The 20,372-nt window shown below is 48.9% G+C and overlaps 1 protein-coding gene across 2 annotated transcripts in view; it reads right to left on the bottom strand.

The window, feature by feature from the left end:
* The window catches only part of IGDCC4 (immunoglobulin superfamily DCC subclass member 4), a 79,231-nt gene that overhangs the window by 28,292 nt on the left and 30,567 nt on the right, over positions 1–20,372 (bottom strand). For both annotated transcript variants that reach the window (XM_052671721.1, XM_052671722.1), the window contains exons 3-4: positions 16,995–17,136; positions 12,016–12,149 (exon numbers count right to left, since the gene is read on the bottom strand). In XM_052671721.1, coding sequence (XP_052527681.1) covers positions 12,016–12,149; positions 16,995–17,136 — 276 coding nt within the window. The remainder of the gene's footprint in view (positions 1–12,015; positions 12,150–16,994; positions 17,137–20,372) is intronic.

Raw genomic sequence — 20,372 nt, 5'->3', positions numbered from 1 at the left:
TAGGCTACATTGCACAACTTCTTGAGAAAGGGATAGGGATTTTTTGCTCGAAATGAACCTTCTGTGCCTATCCACTACTAAGCAGAGGTTAAGGGAAGGTTAAGGAAATGCCTTTGCAGCGGCCAGATTTCTGTTGTCAGATTAAAACAATCAGAGCACGCTTGAGAAGACCAGACTGTTCATGACCCTCGACAGCAGCAAGGTTCTTTTTTCCCAGCTCTCCCAGAAACATTCAGCTCTGAGGGACACTGTTGGTTGTTGTCCTCAGGAAGGGAGAAATAACTGCAGAGGAATCACGTAGCATGAGGAATTCCTGAGCCTGCTCCAGGTGCTCCCAGGATTGAGCAGAGAAAGCTGTGGGCAGCAAGTCCAACACAGATCAAAGCAGCTTTTGGCACAGCCTGCAGTTAAGCCTACTGTCTCCCGATGCTGCAGGGTATAAAACAAAGAGGTTCAGGCAAACTCACAAAGGACACAGCAGGATGGTTAAATCGAAGCGCTCACTGCAGTCCCCAGCCCAGGATGTCCCTACATCTCCAACTGCCAGACCCTGAGATATCCAAGGAAAGCACCATGCCCTCCTTGCCCTGTTTCTAATGTACTTGCCTTTTGTGGCTGCTGTGCCTGCACACTGCAGCACCCAACATGTTGTGCTCAGCACATCTCCAGCCTCGCTGCCATCTGCTCAGTGCACAAATCTTACCAAAGAGAGTTGGTATCTCTGTGATTTTCTTTCAGCCCATACAGACGTGAAAGGAAATTCCATCTGTAGTAGGATGAGTATTAGAAGCAGTAGGTAGAATTGCCAAGGCAGAGCAGGGAGAGCAGGAGCCTGTGCTTGACCAGCAGATGGAAGCAGAGACCGAGGAGTGCCCACACCCCCCCAGCTGGGGCCATGGCTGGGCACACCGAGCTGCACCCCAGCCCTGTGCAAACACCAGCAAAAAGAGCAGCTGCACTGGCTAGGGCTTTGCTCTGTTCTATTACATTTGCTATACGTATCACTCACACCTGCAGATGCTTTCAGCCTAACATCCATCACATCCAGTTGCAGCAGGACAACCTGGGGCAGGATAGGGGCAAGAAGGAGTTACGTCAAAATGTGGGTTCAGGGACCTCATCTCCACACAGGTCAGAGCCTTGGCCTCCTGCAGCACCAGCGCTGGGCTTGAGAACTACTGAGCCAGAAATGGGCTAAATGTAAACCAGGCCTGAGAGCTTCCGCAAGAGACACGTAAGCTGGAGGCTCAGAGAAATACAAGGTTCTCTAGAATGGCAGCTTTTGTTTAGCTCCAGTTCCAGTTCAGCAAAGCACTAAAATCCACAATCAGTCATCAGTCCTGTCCACAGGAACAGGCCAAGAGCTCCCTGCTCCAATAGCATTAAGAGCAGCTGCAGCCACAGGGACCTGCAGGTCAACCATCCTGGTCTGAGGCAGCCAGGAGTCAGGTCTCAGCCTCAAAAACCCAGTGGAAAAACAGTTCAGATGCCAGGTGTTTGTCACTGATTGCTACTGAAATCATATTACAAAAGTAAACAGTCCTGCTTGCTTTTCCAGCACATTCCTCAGTATGCACATGGATGAATGCCCCATGCACCTCTTATACGCAGGGGCAGCTCCTTCCAGCTCTGCATTTTGGAGTGCAATCCTGTAAGTCAAGATCCCCTTAAACAGCATCCTTTAGAGAACATTTTTCTCTTGCTATCTCAACAGGCCAGCTGGATAGGATGGAGCTCAGGTTAACTGCTATGAACTGGGTTTGGTTTGGTTTGAAGACTTCCCAAGAAGAGTACTCAGCTAACCAGGAAAACCTCTGCTCAGTGCTTTCTGACAAACATCAAGAGCAAAACCAACTTCAGTTTTTGTCTCCACTGCCACTGAAATAATTTCAGGTCAAGAGGGAACGTTGTTAGAACCAAAGGAAAAGGGAGCTGCAGTTTCCAAGACATCTTTCACTGCCTGAACAAAACAGGTCACTGAACACATCTGCACCATGCAGTCTGTTTCGGAGTACTAAAAGCTTCTGCAATGCTATTTTAAAACTTGGGGTTTGAGATTCCTCTCCCAGTTCCCAGCTTTGTTTTGTCTCTCCAAGCAGCAGGGCAGCTCTAGGCAAAAGCTCTGCACAGCCCAAGGCACAAGCCCTGAATTCCTAGAAAAGCTCACCGTCACTGCTGCCTTTGCAGACTTGTTGCCCTTCTGAATCAATTTTGCTGAATGAGCAGAGCTCTGGGCACTGGGAAACGCTGAGATGAAGGTGCTACTCCTGCACGTTTTGCCACCCTGTGCCCATGTTTGTGTCTGCGCAGGGAGACACAAGGATGCCACTCAGCATTAAGGGACAAGACTTACTGACAATACGCAGAAATACTTCCAAGTGTCCCCTAGGTTTTCCTGTTCACGAGTGACTCAGTGCAAGCTGATTTTCAGCATTTATGCATTTTCCCATCTTCCCATCACAAGTCAGCACAGTCAGGCTAAATTCAGGCACTCCACTCCTTCACACCATCACTCACACAACACGGAGTGTAGCGTCAGGTGCAGTGTAGAAATCAAATGGATGCAGCAAGGGGAGCACAGGAGGCTCTGAGCAAAACGCCCAGTATAAGAAACAGTTCTGTAGAATCTCAAAGAGAAGAGAAAGTGAGCAGGGATGTGAAGGGAGGCACCATGGGGAGCTGCTCGGGACAAAGCACAAAATGTTTATTTGAAGTTTGAGCTTGAGTTATAAAATACAGCAGCAATCTGAAACTCTCAGAGCCTACAAGCCGGCTCTGCCTCCAGTGCATCCATACTTCATCAGCTCTTTTCTCCCACCTCCCCGCTCTTCTTAGCGCAGAGCATCCGCTAAGAATTCAGGCAGAGCAACAGGAGGAAAATGGTTTCTGTTCAGCCAATTTGTGATGGTTGTTTGCAGTGACAAGAAGATGATTCTGGTCGGGAACTAACAGATCTTCTCCTGCTTCCATAAACAGCCTGCCTCAGCAGAACTGCCGCAGGTGAAACATGACTTGAGTGGAGTCACATTCAGCTCTCAGCTGTCAGCAGTTCAAGACTTGGAGATACCCAGTGATCAAGCAACAACCTTCTGCTCAGAGAACTTTCTCACCCTCTCCAGAGGAGGAGCATGAAACCTTATTCATCCCCGCGAATCTCCCCCGGGAATAGATCCTAGCACTGAGCAGCTGTTCATTAGGGAAAGTCAATGCTGTCACTGCTGTTATTCCGCAGACAATAAAGGAGCAAATTGCCCATTGCAAGCACACACCTTCAAAAATGCAAGCACAGAGTTTGCTGAGCACGACCCACTCCCACACCCAGCTCTCGGCTCACAGACCTCCTGGATCACGCAGGGAGAGTGGTGACAGCAGCCACAGAAGAGAACAACATCCTCCACACCCATCTTCCTCCTCTGTTCACGTTGTCCTGGGAAGTTATCTGTGATTTATTTCTATTTCTGGTCTAGACCCAGAACGGTACAAAATCTCTAGGCAGGATGCTTGGCAAACCATATACTGACACACTGATGGATCTGATCTGAGGGCAATATCAGTGACATCAGGTCTCAATGTTGAGCATGCAAGCAAGTTTCTTCTTCTGCAGCTGCCCTCACCTGAGCTCAGCAATGCACCACTTCGCAGTAAGGAGCCAAGGGAGAAGCAACCCCAGTGGCTTCCAGAACTGCCACGTACAGCTCCTCACACACCCTAGCACCCAGGCTTCCCCAGCATGTCATCAGCCAAGTGCAATCTCCTCTCCACAAAAGCAGCTCTTGCAACCACACATCCTTTCCAAAAATTACTATTAACTCCTCTGAGCCTCCTCCTGCCCTTTTGCTATGCCAGTCCCTGTGATTCTTTGAATCCAAGCTCTGTTTTCTTTCATTAGTACAGCTGGAGATGAGTAACTTTTGCTTTCAATACAGCAGGCTCAGGAGCTTTTAGATATGCATCCCAGAGGCTCAAAGGAACAGCTCCAGCACTAACCACACCTAAGTATTGAGACTGCAAAAATCTTCCCACTGTGATCTAGCAGTACCAATGCCCATAGCTTCACTAGAAATGCTCATTTCTTCCCTTCTTAGGGGCTGCGATGGCACAAATCCAACCTGGAAAAGCAGATAAAAAGGAACTGCTTTTTGCTTGGCTTGAGAGAAACGGCCTGGCTTTCCCCAGCTCCTAGTGCCCTGCATGGAGCTTGGGAGCACACAGTGACAGCCCCGACACCAGAGGGGCCAATGGGCACTCCTCCTTCATTCCCCTCAACTTAATACAACTGAGAGATTTCAGCCCAGGAACTACTTGTAACCAGATGCCCAGGAGGGGCTGAACAGTGGCAAGTTTCCAGGAACTGCCCAGCATTTTCAGGGGGCTTTCCCCCACCCAAACCACGGAGCATTTGGAGTACAGAGCCTTATACATCCAGGGGACGTTCAGCTCTGCTGCAAAGCAGCCGGAGCGTGCTTTGCCCACCACTCCTCCTCCTGTAAAGCTGTCAACATTGGCTCTCTGTTTGCGTACACGCAGTTGGAACTGCTCTTCATTACGCCAAGAGGGACTGGAGCCAGCCAGACTGCACGAGGAATTCCTGCTTGCTTCCCCAGTGAGTGCTTGGAAGCACCCACGTTTCGCTGCTCCGCGCAGGAGCCAGGCAAAATAAACAGGAGCTGAGAGCTCCACGGCATGGAGCGGCTGCCGACCAGAACTGGGGTTCTGCTGCTTTCCTGCGGGAGGCCCCAGTTAGCTGAGGGCCGGGGAGCTGGGCCGTGCGTCTGCATTTGCAGAAGCCTGAAGATATGCTGCACAGAGCTCTGAGAGGCAGAAGGCAACAAACGCAACTGTTCAAGTGTCACTGATAATGTCAGCACTGCAGATAAAAACTATCATTTAATAAGCTTTTAACCAGTCCTGGCACCTTTCCATAGATCTTCACGTAAAACTCCTTGTCAGAAAGTCCCTCAGTGCGCATCAGGATTTAACCCCCAGGTCAGACGAGAGGACTGCCGAAGAAAGGAAAGCAGCAGCACTGTCTAGGGATGTCTGAAGCCCTTGGCAGAAGGCAGAGCAGCCCCCAGCCCAGCTCCCTGCCTTAACCCACCCCACAACCCAGACAGCTTAACCCAAACAACGCTGGGGCCCCAAGCCTGCCAGCCTCTGGGATTCAGCGGGAACATTCCCACATTTCTTTAACCATCATAACTGATTATACCAGCTCTGTGTGTAATTTAAGTGTGACAGAGGGGCTTCAGAGCGGAGCACAGGACACAAAGGCTGTCCTGTAGCTGCTTTCACCACCTAACAGAGATCCTCACAAGTATGGTTAGTTAGCTGATGACTGCTCTGTGCTAGCAAAGCAGCCTGTCTCCACATTTTGGCTCTGCCTTCAGGCTAGCGTGCAGGCAAAAAAACTTGCTTGTCTGCACCTGCCTAGCCAGAGCTGCAGGCAACATCACTCCTGGGTCGGAGGGGTCAGCCCTGCACTGAGCACAGGGGAGAACACCTGTGGCAGAGCACGGGGTGGACTCGTCACAGTCTCTGACACCAGCCAACACTTTCCCAGAGGGATTCTCCAGGACAACATATCCAATTTCCAGGATGCTGCAGGTGAAACTTCCCAGAAAAACAAGCTGTAAGGTAGGCAAAGATATTCTGCTGCCTTTCCTGCAGAAAAGAGATACAGACACGGTCAACAGAAGGCTTTCTGGCTCATTCACACATTCACAAGCCCTGGAACGCCTCCTTTCTCAGTCAGCCCAACTTGTGTCAGCGCCCGGAGCCATTTCACTCTGCTAACTTCCTGCCTTTGCTCAGAGGCTGACATTTCACAGGGACTGACACCTATTTCATCAGATCTATTTGCAATTCAGATCTACTTGCAACATTGGATCTATTTGCAATTCATGTAATCTGTACCTCTAGCTACAGCAGAGAGGGAACAGGCTGGAGGCCCCAGGCTGTGCAGAAGGACACAGCCTGCTTTCTTTGTCACCAAGGCTTGTGCTTTGTCCCACTCCTGCTGCCAGCCATGGGCACTCATGTTACCATCGTGCATGGCTTTGAAAAGAGAAATTACCTTGTGGTGTGTTCTCCTGATGCCAGGTATGCAGAATGCTTCCTACAAGCTATGCTTCAAACACACAACACACTGGGATCCTACAATAACACAGTCTGGCAGCAAATGCCGACTGCCAACTTGGAAGGAAGAGCTAAAAGCAGATGGCTGCATCTGCATTAACTCAGGACAATGCAAATCTGTTTTTCTAAGAAAAGTCTGGAAGGAAAGCTGGCTTTCTACAGGAAAAGATCATTAGTGATATCCATATTTTGTGTCAAATGGCTTCAGTTGGACACTTGCTGGAGTGCTGTAGCGATTCCCAATCTGTCTCAGGCAGTGCCTGAAGACAGAGAGCTCAGTAACACCACCTGCCCCAATCCCCTCCCTCTCTTCTGCTCTTCATTCTCCTCCACAATTCACGCAGCACTGCTCCTCATCTGCACTGTACACAGAGTTGGGCAAGAGCATCTCTCGCTGAGACAAGGCCTTAGATCTGTCCCACATCCAAAGAAATGGGACCACAAGCTTTGCTGTGTCTCTGGACACTGGCAGCAACAGCATCCTCACTCGAGCTGTTAGGATTCTGTAAGCACTGCAGGGCACCACTAACGGCCAAGGCTCTGCAGTAACACAGGCAATTAATAATTAACAAGTGCCATCAGGAACCCAACCATATCCACCTTGCTGTCCCACAGCCCTTTGCAAGCTGCTGACCTAATTATTATCTCTATTCTTAGCTGCCTCCCAGGCTCAGCAGGCAGGTACAGCTGCTTTACACGCCCCAGGAGAGGCCAAGTGCAGTCCTGTAGTGCTGCTGTGATGTCCCACAGGGATCCACCGGCACCAAAAGACTCCCAGAGGACAGCTGGCTGCAGTCTGCAGCTTAAACACTGCTTCAGCCAGAGCCTTACCAAACACCAGCTCTTATTTCAAAAAGCCTCAGAAGTGCAGTGCATGTGGACTATTAAGAGCTGCAGGTGGAGAACAAGGAGGACTGCAAACCACTCCCAAATCCAGCCAGCTGCGATCTCGGGAGGCAGAGCTGCCTGTAACACAGGAGCCGAGCCAACCCCAAAAACTGCTATGTGTGGGGGAGACCAGTTTGCCCTCAGGACCTGGAAACAGCTCACCTATTCCCTGCCTCACATCTCTAGTCCTGCTCGATTATCCTTGACACCTCTGTTGCCACTCACTTTGGTGCCAACCCCAGGTTTAGCTGTTCTGCTTAATAGGAGGTGAGGGCTCTGAGTTTTCTATCAAACCCTCTGTCACCGTGGGCTGCTGGAGCTGTCAGAAGCACAGCATATCACAGCCCTGCAGAACTTCACAGACAGCTGATCTGAAATTCCCCCTCTGGCTCCCGGGAACAGGCTGCTGATGCTCGAGCTACGGGAAGTTCTCTCTCGGCGATCTGCATGCTGTGATGTGTGCTGGCCCCAAACTGACCCCAGTCAAGGAAAGAGCTGGGTGTTTGGGTGGGTGTCTGCTAAGTGTCTGCACTAATCTTCACAAGTTTCACCAAAAATCTGTGGTCTCAGTCCTGCTCCATGTCTGCTCGAAGTCATCGGCATTGTGAGGCTCAGTAAAGGGAGACAGAATGAAGAGTTTGCAGTTCATTTTAGGCAGAAGGTCACTTTCAGTTTACAGATTCATTTATTAAGCTAGAAGAGCGTACATCTTCTCCTTCATCTGCCATCCCCTAAATTTATACTTACTATGGTTGGTTTAGCATCTTCTACTGCAAAGGAAGAATCAAAAGCATTTTTCACAATCCAGCAGCTCTGACATGTGAACAGCTTCAGCTACCTCCAGAAACCTGAGCTGGGAAATGTGTGCAAACAGAGTCTTCATGGGTTAGAATTTGGGATGTCAAGTGCAGAGCAAATCCCTGCTTAAGAGCCAGAGGAGGAAGAAAACCAGGATGCTACATAGGAACAGTGGCAGAGGACAATGCTCAGTGGAAGAGACAAGGAACACAGACACAGCAGTTGCAGACTGAAGCTGGGATCCCCCCCCATCTACAGAGGAGAAGCTCTTCACTTGTTGGCTGAATCAACAACTCACAGTGTTTGCTCTCCCCACGCTCCCCCTGCCCCACGTTGCACGGCACCCACATCCCAAGCTGCGAGGGGAGCACAGCGCGTGTCGGCAGGGCTCAGGCTGAGAGCCAGCCCAGCATCCTGCACGTCATTCACACATGCAGCGACTGAAAACCCACTTGTGGTAACAGCACGTCTGTTTCTGCGAGGTGGTGGCCAACTGCGAGTGCTGCTCACTTCATCACCACCTTCCCAATGAGCCCCAAAGCTGGCCCAATCCTCTAGCTGTGTTCTTCTACAGCCTTTGGGGCAGAAGCCAACCAGGTCCCAGCACCCGGAGCCTGGCTCTCCCTTAACACCCACAAATAAGCCACCGCAATAGGAACACCAAAAGAACACAAAATGCAAAGGTGTTTCACAGCTGCCTCCAAGCTCTGTCCCTGTTATCGTATTTCATAGAAATGCTTGACTGAAAAATACATTTCCTGGGACACTGCTGCAGTAAGCTGCTACAACTGTCAACGTAAATGATGTTCTGCCAACGGCAATCTCGTGGTGTCATCTCTAATAACATAGTACTAAATCCCAGCTCAGGGAGGACGAGCTCATCTGTTGGAAGGCTCCTCGGGGGCTGCTCACTGCAACCCCTAGCCCTGCTGCATCTACACATGCAGATCTGTACTCCCCATTCCTGTGTTTATTCCAGTGCAGGCACAGGATCACATGGGCATGGCTGTGAGACCACTGTGGCAACACTGCTGCACTGACGTCTTGTCAGTGTCCCAGCAAGGCTGCTTGGGCATTCTGATTCTAGCCAGCCAGGTCTGGGACAAAGATTCTTACCCAAGTATCAGCATGAAGTGTGATCTGACATTGCAGCTGTGGTTACTCTACATGCACAAATCAAGAATAGGGTGCACAAGGACACAAGGAAAAAAACATATCCCACCAGGTAACACATCAGCATCCTCCTGTGCTTGTGCACAGGATCTGTAACTCACCTGAGCAGGCAGATCTCCAGCACCACGTGCCCACATTGACACATTATTTTAAGAGAGCAGCTTCAAGCCTATTGCTGTTATTTCTGTCTCTGGAAGTGCAGATTAAGAGTTAAGGAGCATATTCTCGTCTGTGGCACACGGTCAGAAAGCGGAGACGCCAAGAGCCCTGTCTTGCAGGACCATGCTTTGTTCATTCTGCTGCAGTGACTGATCTCTCACTGCAGATATAAACACTGAAATCTCCAGGATGGAGTTGTGGGGTCAAGATCTCAAAACAGATAGCTTTGTTTTAAGCTCCTGTACTTTTCTCAGCCCAGAGCTCTGTTATGATCTGAAGCTGCTAGGATGTTTACCTTTCTGCAGGCATGTAGGCCATACCACAACAGATGTGGGGCAAAGAAACAGCACAAAGAGCCAGCACTGTGCACAGCATGGAGGGGAGAAGTGGAGCAACAGGCAAAGCGACCTGCTGAGATCACACATGATGATGCCCAAACTTTTCTGTTATCCTTCCTTGAGATAAAAGCACCCGAATGGTAAAGGAATGGCACTGCCAGATGGGCTCGGTGCTTCATCTGCTGGGAGCAGCAGAGATTCAGGGGGAAAATCCGAGTTATCCCTCTGCTCCTATTCCTACAGCAGGCTCTGTTTCTGGGCTGAATGACAGAGGCCTGCTCTCCGGCTGCTCACAACACCAATTCTCCAGGGAACGTCTGGAAATTTGTACCATGAAGTCTGCACAGCCCAAACATCTGCAGAGCTCGCAGCCTGCCGCACTCTGCTGTGCCTCTGCACAGCCACTGACACACAGTGCAGCCTTCAGCATGTGATGGGGAAGGCACACGACCGAGAGAAATCACACTTTGGGAAGTGTTTTAGTAGGGTTTTAGCAGAGTAGAAAGGGGTTGTGCTAACTGCTGTCTCTCCTGTGAAAAGGCCTTTAGTAAAGGAGATGGAACAACTCCCATCCATCACCCAACAACGGGGATGGGGAGGGACAGAAAGAACTGGGCAGAAGACCTACAGGGAAACAGATTCCTTTGCTACATACAGACAGCTCAGCCCCGCAACGCCTGGCAGAAGTAGAGGCATGAGCAGGAGCTCCCAGGCCTGAGACCTGCCTACCCAGTGCCAGTGGAAGTGTTTGCATTACAACCAGCACAGCCCTGAAGTCCACCTGGAGCACTCACACTCAGTCATCACCACATGGCACTGTCTCATTGTTCCTGCCAGCGGACATGGAATAGTTTGGCCTCTGAAATGCCTGAACAAGCAACTCAAGCAATACTAAATGGCTGTACCTTGAGCTTTACTTATTTTCTTTTCATTCTCTCACATCTCTTCTCCAATCTCCTCCAGCCAAAGGATTTCTGCCTTACAGTTCACTCCAACTACTACCAGCTACTTCTGAACAGAGAGTAAAAAACTCCTCAAGGCACTCAGGCACCCAGAAACACGCCTCTGATGGAGACATGCTGAAACTCAAAAGGATCAATGCCATGCCAGTCACTGCTGGAGGAGCTTGTGGCCTGCACAGGTCACTACAGTTTCCCATCTGTCTCAGAGATACTTTTCCCCAATTATAAAAATCCCCAGAGATTTAACAGGCATGTTTTTCATCACTATCAGCTCAATCTGGTGAAAAACTCAACCTCGCATATTTGTTTTTGCAGCCAGCGGGTGGTGCAGTGCTGCAGAAGCGAGATTTGGGCGAGAACTCCAGGCAGAAATCTGCTCAGCCGGCTGCTGCTCCAGAAGGAACGCTTCCCATTTAACCTCTTCCCTTGCCTCCATTTGCAAAGCAGATTAAACATTGCAGAATACAAGATGCAATTATGCTGAACAAGTTACGATGCCAAGGACAGCATATTCACCTTCGTAGCTTGATCAATATTACTTATCGATATCAAACCAGACCCAATGGCAGAGCGGTCTCTGGAATGTGGAACTGCCCATAGCAAGCGTTCTCCTTGCCTCTGAGCTTCATTAAGCTGGCAAGGGCTGACAATTAGATACAGAGCATTCAGCTGCTCATGAATTCTCTGCAGATTCCATACAGATTACCTCCATGACACAATCCATTGATCAGAGGTGTATTCTCAGGCTCCACAGTTAATTACACTCCCTGCTGATGGATGAACAGCAAAGCCATCTCTGTGAAAATACACTGGTAGCAGAATGCCAAGCAAAAAATCCCTAAACAAAGACAAAAGGAGCTGGGAAGCATTTCAGAGTTTTCAAGGTGAAATCTGCCATGTAAACAAACAGGATTCAGCGCGAGCAGACCGACATGGCCGAGGGACACCATCCAGAGAGCAGGACAGCTCAGCCAGACCTGGTGATCTCACCCACTAGCAGGATGAGGCTTACACAACACCGGGAAGTATGCGGGGTCTGGAGACTCACAGCACTGAGGCTCTCAGCTCCCTTCCCTTGCCCAGACTTGCCCACCATGCTCCTGGTTTACAGAGAAAAATGCACACAGAGGCTGAGGCCCAGACAGGGGGGCAAAGGACAGCTCACATGCAAAGCCCTGCTCAGTCTGCACCGCCGGCAGAAATCCCAGATGAGGGTGTGCCCAAATGGCACAGAGATCTCCAGAGCCTCCCCACAGCTCGGCAGTGAGCCAGCCACATGGACACAGTGCTTGTTGGCTGTCAACGTGCTGCTCCTCTGGAGCAGCTCATTATGCAATCTGGGATAGACACAGCCCTGCTAACTATTCCATCCTCTGACTGTTTCTTTTGCTAGATTGTGCATCTTCCTCTACACATGTCATCCTTCGCTCATCTTCTACCTTGCCATCATGCACAATTTCCCAGCATGCACACAGGATCATCACAGAATGACCTGGGTTGGAAGGGACCTTAAAGATCACACAGCCAGACCAACCTGTCCCTGCCAGCACCTTACACCTTACCTTTCAGGACACTGAGGACTGCAGCGTTGCTGTAGCGCTTGCGAGCAGCATTGCTGGCCACGCAGTGGTACACCCCTGCATCACTCTCCTGCACATCAACAATCTGGAGCACACCGTTTGGAAGAGTTATAAACCTGAGTGAACAAAAGGAAGAACATTAGACAGGATATGCCTTGCCTGAGCTATTCATCAGCTCAAAGCCCTTTTATCTCTGCCTTTTCTCCTTCAGAGGTATCACTTGCAGGTCCTGGTAACCACAGCAGAGTGGAACTGAGGCATCCCAGTGGCTGAAAGAATGAGTGGTTCTTAAACAGCAGCAGCTACCGACCCACCCATGGTTCTGGGGCCTTCACAAGATAGATCAGCTTCTGGGAGACTAGGGCTTTCCTGATGTAAATCAAATGCACAGCAGAAAATAATGTACACACATTCCTGCCTACAGACATGTAGATATCTAAGTGTACCAGTGCCTTTGCACACAGAGTCTGCCACTAACCTTTCACAAAAGGTTGGTAGCCAGAAGAAAAAAACACTGTATAGAATCTTTTTCCTGCCGCACCTCAGGTACACAAATGGACCAAGTCACACACAGATGCACCTTCGTGGCCCAAAGCAGCCAGGACAATGCTCCTGCAGTGAGCAGCTGCCTGAAACCATGCCATTCCCGGGTTGTGTTGATTACTTTTGTTCTCACAAGAGCTCCTGGCTTTCATGAGCTGGCAAACTTACACCCAGGCATTCAGCATCCCTTATTTGCCCATAGGGTTCTACTGGGGAACACCTCCAAGGAGTGCAGTGGCTACATGGCTCGCAACATGAACACAATCCTTGCTGCATTATACTGAACAAAGCAGATGATTAGCAATTAGCATAAAAGTAGGAGCTGGTTGTCAGCATCTCCCTTTTCTGCCTGGATTCCTAGATGGCAGCCTCTTTATTCTTGAATGCAAGGCGCAAAGCCTACGTGATCCTTTTTTAATTATATATGAGATCCATTTTTAATTGCAAACCTCTATAAACAGAGCTGCCGAGCTTTGACAGGCAGCTCTAGGTTATCAGTCTTCATTATGAAGAGGACACACTCAAAGGCAATTGCTAAGGGGAGAGACAGCAGCTATTCTACAGCAGTAGCACAAAGACAAGTTATAGTCATGAATGCCAGCCCTTTCATCCACAAAGATTCCTGAAAGTAGCCCTGATAGGCCAGGAGCATGGAATCAAAAGGACCTAAGGAGATGATCCACCCCAAGTTCAAGACGTGGCCACCAAGAGCAGCTCACCCAATCCTGCAAGGCCTTAAACCTCCAGCAATGGAAATGCCATCCCTGCCCAAAGCAGTCTGTTCCAGAGATTAACATCCCCACTGCAAACCTAGAGCCCAGCCTGGACCTCAGCTGCCACAGTCTGAGCTCTTCACTTCTTTGTCTTCTGCACAACCTAACAGAGCTTCTCCCATCACTACATGCACCATCCTACAGCCTGATTTAAGAATACAGACTTGCTGAAGCTTCCCATATTAGCAAGGGCAACTGCCCCAGACCCCTGAAGCCTCAAGCCATGCTTGCACTGTTTCCAAGATACTTCTCTCAGGATCAAGTTCCACAGTCCCTAGGAGGAGTCGTGGTACCCTGAAAACCCTTATAAGGATGCCTCATTAGGACACAAAAGGAAGAAGACAAATATTTGCATCCTCTCAGCACTGGAGGGAAAGCTTCCCACTGCGATAGTATTTATTTTTGTCGTGCATCTGCTCTTTGAGTCTGTAATTAATATCAACATATTTCAAGCACTACGCAAAGCAACTCACAGCCACATGAAGGAGACTCCAATTCTGAATCATGGAGGCTGGGAGGACCTCTGGAAAACCATCTATAGCCTTCTCTTCTACAGCCTTCTCCCTCTGGGGTAAGGCTCTGGTAGGCCAGGCTGCTCAGGGTCAAGGTCAGGAAGGTTCTGAACATCTCAGAGGATGCCCATGCTTGGCCACCCTCACAGAGAAGAATTTTTATCTCACATTTAAATAGAATTTCCCAAATTACAGATTGTGCCCTCTTGCCTCTTCCACTTGCTCCTCAGTCTTTCCTCCTCATGTAAGTTATTCACACACATGGATGAGATCCCTGCCAGACACTCATTCCCCAGCCTGTCCTGGTGCACAGGAGGGGACACTTCCCTGTATTGAAGCCTCTTAGGTTCCCGAGAACCCATTTCTCCAGCCTGCCCCTGTCAGGCAGCCCTACAAGTATCAGCCGCTTCTGTCTGCTTTCTAACACCTGGAACTTGCTGAGGGTGAGCTCTGCCCCACCATCCAGGTAATTAATGAAAATGTGAAACATGAAGTGTCCAGAAGTGCCTTCAAGCTGTTCTACAAGTTTACAAAGCTTCTTCAAGCTCCTTCTGATCCTACAGCTGTAGAGCAAAGAATATTCTAGCATTAACAGCCCACTTCCCTTTCTTACCTCTCCCTACTACACTGCTGCCAGATACTGACTGCAGATCATGTGATCTGAGATACATGCTTACGTGCAGACTAAAGATCTCCATTTCTTAGCAAGTGTTCATTTTGGCTGTACAGAAAACAATCAGCAATTTGGAGCCTGGTGTGAAACTCAGCCAGACAGAAACAGAGAAGAGATGATGCCAAAAGCTGTAGCTGCATCCCAAAGCAACTACAGTCCAGTGAGATCCTGCAAGCCGCCCCTCAGCAGCTGATGCAGATTTAAGACTTTTCTTTTTTAAAAAGTACTTCAGAGCCAGAATTGCAAAATAATTCTGTCTTATTCCTTTGCAGAAATTGGATTCTGTCCTGAACTTCAGCAGGGTGGGAAAGGTGTTTTGAAAACGTCCCTAAACAGCCCAAGAAGTGAAGAAGTGCTTAAGGATTTTTTAAGCTCAGCCTTCAACACATTCAGGGTGACACCACAGTGGAGCCTATGTGCAAGAGTGACATGAGAAGAAGAAGAAAAAAAAGAGGTAAAAAAAAAAAAGCTATGATCAGTTTTATCAGTTTCCTGTGATTGTTCTATCTGTCATAAAAGAAACCATAAGCACCAGTGTAAGAGCATTGTCTGCAAGGCTGCATCTCCAGCCCCAAAGCCGATGTGTGCGTACATCTAACGGCGCTGTGTCAGAATACGAAGCCATCCCCCTGATGCTGCCTACCCAAAGGACTGCACTTTCACAGGCTCATCAGATGTGTGCACAGGAGGGAGTCCCAGAAGCAGAGGCTGTCCCCAGGCCTGGTCGTTCGGCACCGTGGGGTGAGGATAACAGAGGTCTGGTTGGCAGCCAGCGTTTCCTGGAATTCGCTTAATTCCTTCAAAAGCCGGTTATATTAAATCCAGCAACAACGAGACAACAAGAAAGCAAATCCTTCTGAAGAAGCATATTAGCTAAAACACGATTTAAAAAGCAAGATCTGCAGCTAGAGATTACGCTCTGGTTTTTACAAGGAAAACAATTTTCAGGCTGCCTGTGTTGAAAGCAATCTCCGAGCAAGTAATTTCAGAACATCCATCCAGCTGTCTCATTAAAAAGCCATTGCCCTATCTACGGCACACTTCCCTCTGCCATCCCTTCTTTTGTTTTGTTTTGCTTTTTTTCCTTTGCTTTTTTAATAATTAATTTTTGTCTCCTTACAAAGCAATAGCTTTGTATGAACCCTAGAACCCTTAGATGCCACTCTTCAGACTCAAGTAACAGAAACCATTTTTTGTTGAAAAATTATTTCTAGATCTTACATCCCCCTTTCTTTTCCATCTTCTCCCCCACTCCTGGCTTAATCTTCTTGGGAGAAACAGCTCCTTCTTCAGAACAGAAATGTTTTTGCAAACTAAAGGACAACATGATCACTGATCCCATGCAGGGATGATGTCTACAGATCAGCTCTTACCCAGCTTATGATTTATTCCCTTCCCTTGCCTGTAAGTGTCTTTCATTACTAAAAGCAACTTTCATGCTGCAGGACTCTACCTTTCGCCCTAAAACCAAAATGTGGGGTGTTGAACTAGATAACCCCATATGTAGGAGTAAAATAAGTGGAAAGATCACCCAGGTTACTGAGCACACACAGAGCTCCAGAGAAATCATTAACACCAAGACGAATCTGGGTGAGAGAACAGTGAAGAAAATGACTGGCTTTAAAGTCAGTACTGAAACGAAAGAGAAATGATATCTGGGTTCTGTCAGGTACACTCAGCCCCAGCACCATCCCCCACAGCCAGTCGGGGAAACGCTCCTCAAGCCACGATCCAATGCCCCAGAAGGTTTCCATCTACTGAGCTTTGCACAGGACTGCCCCAGGCAGCCCCTGCTTCCGTGCTCTGCTCCACACACACGTGGGCTTTTACAGGGTGCAGGATCTGTGCTGCAAGAACCTGGACCATCTCGAGTTTCTCCGTTCGCATTTAGGCACTCTGCTCGTCAGCATGCTTGTTTATTTCCCTTGAACTCTCTAGATGAGGAGTAAGTGGCTGATAAAAACCATGCTGAAATTGTGCATCCTTGCGTGCAGACCTTCCAGACCACCAGAGAATTGAGGCACAGGTCTCATTTAATTACTTTGCTCATTAGCCAATTTCTACCCAATTTCATTTCTACCAACTATTACAGACTACAAGACTATTACAGAGCACTTGGTCCATTCTGGCAAAGGCTCAGGAAGAAGAGGTAACAAAAAAGGGAATGATTTTGTTCTTATTGCTATTTTGGGCTGTTTGGTTTTGGCTTTTTTTTTTTTTCAGTTCGTTGGATGATGTTTGGGGAAAGTCTTCCTTTGTCTTTGTGTTTTATCAGCTCATTCGCACGGGTCCCTCCAACAAGTGCTGCTCTTTCAGCACTTTGTTTTCAGGTGGAAAACTGATTCAGACCATTTCTCTCCTCATGCTAGCTTTTTATGAAAGACTTTCACATTTTAAGTGATCAGGTTTGGGATTTTTTTCTTTTCCTTTAAATAAATGGATAAACAATCAGGACATCACCTGGGTTCTTCTGGAACAGCTACGTGATCCTTCTCCCACGTGATGACAGGGGAAGGTAAGCCTTCGATGCGGCACTCAAACCGAGCCATGCCATTTTCTTCCACTGTCTGCGACTCCGGCTGTTGGAAGAAGCGTGCCAAGCCTGGGAAAAGAAGAAGGCAAGGCAAGTTAGGAACTTGAGTTTCTGCTCAGAAACGCAGACCTGGTATGGAGGACAAGTTGGCTGTAAATGAGCCTGAAGTGCAATTCCTCCCTTTGCCATCCCCTACAAGCCCCCAGCAGTCCAAGAATAGCAACTGAAATGTTTCAACCTGCAAATTTGCTTCTCACCTCATTTTATCCTTGAAGGCAACAGTGTGAGAGAAGACAGACAACTAGCTGGTTTTGCCAGTTGCTCTTCTAAATCGCTTCCTTTGTTCATTTACTCCACTGGGGAACCGCACACAGAATGAGAAACAGAAGAAGGGAAGCACGGGTTCCCCTTTACCTTGTGGCACACTCATAGCCCAAATCAAGAACAGGTAAGAGGAAGAACAGAGCCAGATGTCATCCTTCGTGACCAAAACTCTGCCCGCAGGCTGGCAATGCTGGAGCAGCACATACTTCATGGTGGTGTTAGCTTGAGGACACACGTGCGTTTTGAAAATAAAATGCTTTTACGTGCCCTATTTTAACCTCAGCATATTCTCAACTGTCATTAGAATCCTGTTTCACTTAAATAGTTATCGCATGTTTAAAGCGACTCGTTGCTCTCTGCAGCAGTTGCAGACTGGATTCTCGCACCAGCTGAATGCCAGGTAGAGTTCTTCAGTTCAGTGAATGATAATGAAAAACCCCTTTCTGGAAAAGTTTGAAAAATAAATTAATATAAGGCCCCAATTCAGGCAACAGTTTTAGTATTTTCAAATATACTCCGCAGAGCACCTGAGTGCAGAGTAATTTCCAAGAACTGCATGATCTTTTAAGCTCACATTAATATATTTTGCTGAACCCAAAAGTTTAAAAGGAAATCCATCAAACACAAGTGCACTTTCAGGTTGGCACCATCAAAACAACCTCCTTCTTGTATCCATAATGCTCTTTCCTGTTGTACTCTTTTCATCCTATGAGTGTAAATGAAAGCACTTTGTCAGTCTCCAAAGGCTCAACATGCCTGGAAATGGCACGAAGGTATGCAGGAACCCCTCTAAAAAGATGAAATCTGTCAGCATCTCTGTTCTCTCTGCTTCAAGTCAGGTCACCTGTTTTTCTTCCATTCAGTGGCATAATCTAAGCTGATACAATGGAGCCCCAAATTTTCCAGCAGCTTTAGATGAGCCTCCAGAGATGAGAAAACTTACGTGCAAACCATGGGCTACAAACAGCAATGCTACTGCTAACAGCAGCAAAAAGGCTCCATAAATTGCAGCAGGCAGCTGCTCACTCTTTGCTCTCCCACGTGGCTGCAGGCAGGTGTATTTTATACATTCTCCTAAGAGATGCAGGGTGTTCAGCAAGCCAGGCTCACCCCTGCACATTTTGCCATGAAGGCCAAAGGGGTACGAAAGGGAGCAGTGCTTTTTGAGTCCCTGGGCTCACCAGAGCAGCAACCTGTCCCAAAAGAAACGACAACTGGCTGCCCCTTCCCCATCCCCTGCCAGACCTGTGTCTGCAAGCTTGAAATGCACTGCTGAGAACCAAACCCTGCCCTACACCTCAAACCAGCCCCATGCCTGCTGTGCTGGGCTCCAGCACGGCTCTTCAAAAGCAAAGAGCCAAGAAATGCACCCATGACAGATTTCTCATTACAGTGTGGAGGAGTGTGACTAAACAGTGACCCTAATTAGGGAGCGCAGCATCCTGAGAGCTAGCAAGGGCTGAGAGCTCAGTGGCTGTAGCACGTGGAGTAAACCTTCACTTGTCTGCTGGTGTCTCCTCCAGATAGCTCTCAGGGTGGGACTGGGAAGCTGGGCAGCTCTGCCATCCAAGTTCGGGATCCTGTTCCCTGTTACAGGGACATCCTATTAGGACATCAGGATAGGGATTGCTGAGGACATCCTGGGAAAGAAGACTATCTCAGGAAGCTTTGAGAGGAGCAGCCTGCAAAGTCATGCACTGCCTGGAGGACAGAACAGCAAGGACCTTTGTGCACAGAAAGCAACACCAAACCAAGGTAAGAAAAGTGGAAAGGTTTGTTTGATGCAGGGCTGAGCAAGAACACCAGATCTCAGCACTGGTGAGATTCAGGTAAAGACAGCTTTCCTGGCCAACTTCACTGCTGTTCCACAAGCATCTCCTGCACCAGCTCAGAGCCATGACCATGGCATGCTGGCATTCTTTGTGATCCTCTTCTGTCATCCAAGTGATGCCTGGGTGGAGAGGAGGAGGCAGCACATGCCTGGCACCCACAGAGTGGCACAGCCTGGGCTCAGAGCTGTTCTGCAAGCTCATCCTAGGAGTATTCAAGCAGGGTCTATTCTCTTTCCATAAATGTTCTTGTGGAAAAAAACTTGCTGCAGAAGATGATCTTGCAGGTCATTTCCAACCTTGTGATTCTACGATTCTGCAGAGTAACAGGTTTCAAGGAGGCATGGAAGAAAAACGCCAGGAGTGAAAAGGGAAACAAAGCAGACAGATACGACTCAATGGTCTTTTCAACTCCTCAGCTAGGGTTTAGCTCACTAAGCCTGCTAAAAGCCATGCCATGCCACAAAACAACTCCCAGCCATGTTGTGCTGGTTTCCCTGAGCACCTTAAGGCCACTCAGTAAAAAATGACAGACTGCAGGTGAAGAGGTGGAGGAGCACTACAGAAGCGTGCCAAAGCACCACACTGCGCCTTTGGGAGTGCATCACACCGCTCCCTTCCCACTCACATGCTCAGCCCAGCTGGAGCCAAGCTGTGTGCCAAGGCTCCCAGCCTGTGGGTGCCGGCAGAGCAGGGAATGCTGTGGCCTCCCCCCCTCCCAGCAGCACAGGAGGCCCTGAGCTTGGAAAGGCTGCCAGGCAGCAATACTACACCCAAGGCAGAAAATGCAGCCTATGCGAGGAATTCCGCCTTCTGAAAGAGGCTCACAGCTCTCTCGCACAGTGCTTTGCCCCCCCCCAAGTCTCCACGTGCACATCCCCTGCCTGCCTTTTGTAATTATCCCAAGGTGCTTCTAAAATGGGGGGGGCGACTAAAGCCCCCAGTGAGATCATATATACTGCCCAGACAAACTGCTGTGAACTGCTAAATGGGACGGGGAGGCAGCAGGGAGACTGCAGGATTTGCTGTGATTGGTGTGATTTGCCACGGTTCCACAGCGCAGAGGAGGCAGAGCCAGAGCTCATTCTGCAGGCCAGTTGGCAATGTAGGACCTGTGCTGCCCAGCTTACCCTCACAGGGCTCACTCCTACC

The sequence above is a fragment of the Tympanuchus pallidicinctus genome, unplaced genomic scaffold (genome assembly GCF_026119805.1).
Source record: "Tympanuchus pallidicinctus isolate F22 unplaced genomic scaffold, pur_lepc_1.0 scaffold12, whole genome shotgun sequence".
NCBI classification, from domain to species: domain Eukaryota; kingdom Metazoa; phylum Chordata; class Aves; order Galliformes; family Phasianidae; genus Tympanuchus; species Tympanuchus pallidicinctus.
The sequence above is the reverse complement of the archived record's forward strand: the minus strand, read 5'-3'. Positions and strand labels throughout refer to the sequence as shown.